This window comes from Doryrhamphus excisus, linkage group LG17 (genome assembly GCF_037039965.1).
Source record: "Doryrhamphus excisus strain RoL-2023G ecotype Guam linkage group LG17, RoL_Dexc_Guam_v1.1, whole genome shotgun sequence".
NCBI lineage: Eukaryota > Metazoa > Chordata > Actinopteri > Syngnathiformes > Syngnathidae > Doryrhamphus > Doryrhamphus excisus.
The window spans coordinates 11,845,898-11,849,950 of NC_136373.1; the positions used below are offsets into that span (position 1 = coordinate 11,845,898).

The 4,053-nt window shown below is 43.9% G+C and overlaps 1 protein-coding gene across 1 annotated transcript; it reads right to left on the reverse strand.

The window, feature by feature from the left end:
* Positions 1-599: 599 nt before the first annotated feature.
* LOC144901968 (serine/threonine-protein kinase pim-3-like) lies at positions 600-3,534 on the reverse strand. Its single transcript, XM_078798012.1, has 6 exons — positions 3,496-3,534; positions 3,272-3,381; positions 1,991-2,041; positions 1,507-1,870; positions 1,195-1,370; positions 600-848 (listed from the first exon to the last, which is right to left on the reverse strand). The coding sequence occupies exons 1-6, from the start codon at positions 3,503-3,505 to the stop codon at positions 600-602; spliced, it is 960 nt and encodes a 319-aa protein (XP_078654138.1). The 5' UTR covers positions 3,506-3,534.
* Between the last annotated feature and the right edge of the window lie 519 nt (positions 3,535-4,053).

Genomic DNA, 4,053 nt, shown 5'->3' on the forward strand with positions numbered 1-4,053 from the left:
AATAAAGGCATATCTTAATCTTAATCTTAAAAATCCCGTTGGAGACAAGTTTGTTGGTTTCTTTGGTCTTTTTCCTGATTACGGAGTCGCCACAGCGGATGCCAAGTGTTTGAATAACTTTGGCCACCACTGTAGGATTACACATCTGACAACAAGACATCACTTTCACAACCATTTCATAGGAAATGGTTTCATTAGAAAGATGGAGAGGAAAAGTCCCTGGAACTTTGTATTTGACAAGTGGAATCAGGCCGAGCAAAAACCAAAAACATGATCAAAACAAAGTCTTTGAGAGAAGTGAAAACAATATAAATAAAGAATGGTGAGGAATGTTCTCTCTCTAAATGAAAAAAGTGTACAAAATATGCACACATAAAAAGCTAATCAGATATAAAGTCAATACAAAAGCGGATCGTTGCATAGACTCGGTGAGGAACAGACAGGGACAAAAAACGGTACAAAAAGCCTGTAGTGAAATAAAGTGAATGAGAAACATTTTGGGAACATTTTAGGAACATTTTGGCTCTCTAGGAACATTCCACACATCTCTAGAGCCTGAGAACATCCACCTGATGCTCCTCCGCTGTTTGACGGACAAATCACATGTCTTCCCGAGATGATGACGAGGGGTCAGCTGTGACGCCGGCCTCCTCATTGCCGTTGTGAAATGTCACCCATGGATGGAGGAAGATCTGCTCCAGGGTTGGACGCTCATGGGGGTTCAGCTGCCGGCATTCTGTCAAACCAAAGGAGAAGGCTTCGTTCAAAAGAGTGGACGACACAATCATCAGCCCCTTTTCCACTTCAGGCCGGGGAACTTTGTTTCCTGGTAAATGTAGTTCCTGGAACTACCAGGTTCCGATGGCCCTGTGTGGTTTGTGTTTCCGCTACATTTTAAAGCTCAGGCTGGTTGGTACAAATCAGGTTGATTTCTACAGTGATGCAGTGGAAATGGAAGTGAAAAAAGATGCTTTCAGCCTTTCACCCATACACAAACAATGCTCCGGGGGCCCTGAAATGGGGAAACCGCGACATGACAAGTCCGCAACTTAAACTGGCATAACTGCGACTAAAATGACGTCCACATACCACGGAAGAGGAAATGAACTGATATTACAGTGGTACTGCTCAGTCCAATATGGCTAACGTGGCTAAGAGTGGAAGAACTGGCCCTTTAAAGAGAGCTTGTCTGACCTGCAGAGACACTACGATGAAGCAGGGCTGTGCTCTCAGGATCTCCTCATCCCGTTGGAATGGGACGTCCCCGCACACCATGTCGTAAAGCAGCACGCCCAGAGACCACACGGTGGCCGAGCGGCCATGGCACTGTCCGAGCCGGATCCATTCTGGTGGACTGTATACTCTTGTACCTGGACACAGAGGAGCACATTAGCTGTTGTCACCACAGAGCCTCCAGCACCGCTCACTGGTACAAATTCCTGGTACTGTGGGAACTCTACTTGAATAAGAACTTTGCTGATCACCCTGATTCTGATGGGAACTCACCCTCAAAGTTAGTGTCCATGCCGTCTTTGAGCAGCGCCGCAGAGCCAAAGTCGATGAGTTTGATCTGTCCAGTCCGTAGGTCCACCAGAAGGTTCTCGTCCTTGATGTCGCGGTGGACTACGCCGCACGTGTAGCAGTGGCGCACCGCCTCCAGCACCTGGCGGAAAAAGCCACGCGCTGCCACTTCATCCAGAGCGCCACGCTCTGTGATGTAGTCAAAAAGGTCCTGGCCCAACTCAGGGCGCTCCATCACTAGGAACCAGCCGTCCGCCCGCTCCCACCAGTCCAGGAGACGAGCCACGCCACCAAACGCCTCCCCCACCTTCTTCAACAAGACGATCTCCAGTGGAACAGCGACGTCGCCCTGTTGATATATACTGACATCAATGGCAGACGCTATGCTTTACAAGAAGCTAGGAGGCTTTTTGTGGCCCCAACTTATTGGCTTTAAATGTGTCTTTGAAAGGAAAAGTACACCACTCACCAAAGAGCCCCACTCAGTCACTCGGTCGCTGCTCACATGTTTCACTGCCACCTGGTTGAACAGCAACATGACATTTCTCTTGGACATGTATAAACTATCTATCTGTCTGTTTATCGATCTTATCCATCTCTCTCTCTCTCTCTCTCTCTATCTAATTGGTTTCTTCTTCTCAAATGAACTCTTGACTTTGGAGAAAAATAATCAATATATTATTATTAAAAATAATAAATAATATGAGTAGTTCCTCCTGAGTGGAAATAGTGTGCAGTGTATTTGAGAGTCAAGGGCCTGATGTCCATCCACAACTCTTGGATGAGGGCTACAAGAATTGCGTTTGGACTTCAACTCCTGACTTTCTGTCACAGCAAAAGCGCATCTTTGTCCCTGTATTGGAAGCTAAAGTGGACAAAAAGTTAAAAAAAAACACACTTCATTTTGAAAAATATAGCAAATTATCATATTTTTTCCCGAGCTGTAAAAACAGCTTAAATACTGTGTACTCTTATTAATAATTTGGTAAAAACTCAGGAAAGAGTGTCTATTTTCTAAAAAAAAAACAACCACTGACCCTTGCCAACAAGTGAAAAAGTGCCATTACTTACAATATGCACGTTCCAGTATCCATCCATACCTAAACTACTTCTAGTAAGTCCACGTTCCTGTCCATCCGACCTCAAGCTCTGCTTGTTTCCTTTTGCCTCCTCGTGTGCCCCTCTCTGCCTCTTCCTATCCATCCATCCATATTATCCATCTATCTCTGTATCTATCTGTCTATCTATATCTATATATATCTATATCTACATGTACATCTATATCTATCTAAATGTGCAAAGATGAGTCAATTCCTCAATCATATCAAGTCCAATTCATGCTAAACATAAACGTTCCTTCCTTTCGGAGACGCAAGGAAAAGACGTGCGCCTTCTCTGGGAAAACAAGACAAACTATCTTTCAATAAAGCACAACCGAAAAGTACATGGCCTTCAGAATAAAAGCCGAATATCGAACTTCAACGTTAACGAATTAGTCGTGTAGAAACATTTGCATCACAATAAGCAGCGCTAATTAGCTAAAATTGTCACAAGTAGTATGTTAATGTGCCTGGACATTCTTATGGTATAAACTGAGAGAGAAGGCTAAATAAAGTCAAAACCGGAAGTGTTGTTGCCATGTGCTTGCAGCTCGACGAGGCACGACCACGTGTTAAGACCAAAACAATATTATTATTAATAATAATAATAATTATTATTATTATTATCATCATTATTAACCATCTCTTACGGGCAGGCTGTCGGCCATGCGGACCCCCGAGTAGACGGTACCAAAGCCCCCCCTTCCGAGCACAGACTCCAGTCGGTACCCGTTATCAAACATTGGCATGTCTTTTTTGGCTGCTGAGAGACAAAAGTAGAAGGAATATCAACCAAAGAGAGCAGAAAAACAACGCGTTTGCGGCAGAAATTACTTTTTAAAAGACTAGTTGAATTAAACATTTAGAAAAATACCATCAAACATCTCCTGTAAAAGCAAATAAACACCGACTGTAGTTTGGACGACTCTTTCCACTCGAGCACCTAGCAAAGTCCAAGTCCAAACCGGAGTCAGACATTGCATATCCTTACGCGGCGAGGCTTGCAAATGACATCGTAGACTTTTACTCGGTTAAACATGAGATAAACGACAACGAGCTTAGTTGTGACAGGTACACTGAATTCCAGACTTTTGTGGTTAAAATGGCCCATGAAATCGACGAGTGGGTAAGTGGACTAGTTTTACGTAGTCAGATTAGCGCAGGGATACCTGAAAATGGCCGGCTCACCACTGACGACAGACTGAACCAAATCAAAAATAGAAATTGTCACAATACATGTGATTCACGTTTGAACCACTAGATGGTGCTTGGATACAGCGTACCGGTGTCAACCACATCGGCTGAAGACAGGAAGTACTCGTATGTATTTTGTTGGCTAGTTGCAAGCTAGTTACAAGCTAGTTACACGCTAAGTAAAGGAAGTTCGAGATCAATGCTGTTGTTGTTCTTAATGTTTCACGGAAACACGACA

Excerpts from the sequence above, each read along its gene's own strand:
- LOC144901968 (XM_078798012.1), bottom strand. Across the intron at positions 1,871-1,990 it reads TGACTGAGTGGGGCTCTTTG|GGCGACGTCGCTGTTCCACT; the intron begins GTGAGTGGTGTA and ends ATATATCAACAG. Across the intron at positions 849-1,194 it reads TCATCGTAGTGTCTCTGCAG|TTCCAGGAACTACATTTACC; the intron begins GTCAGACAAGCT and ends GGAACCTGGTAG.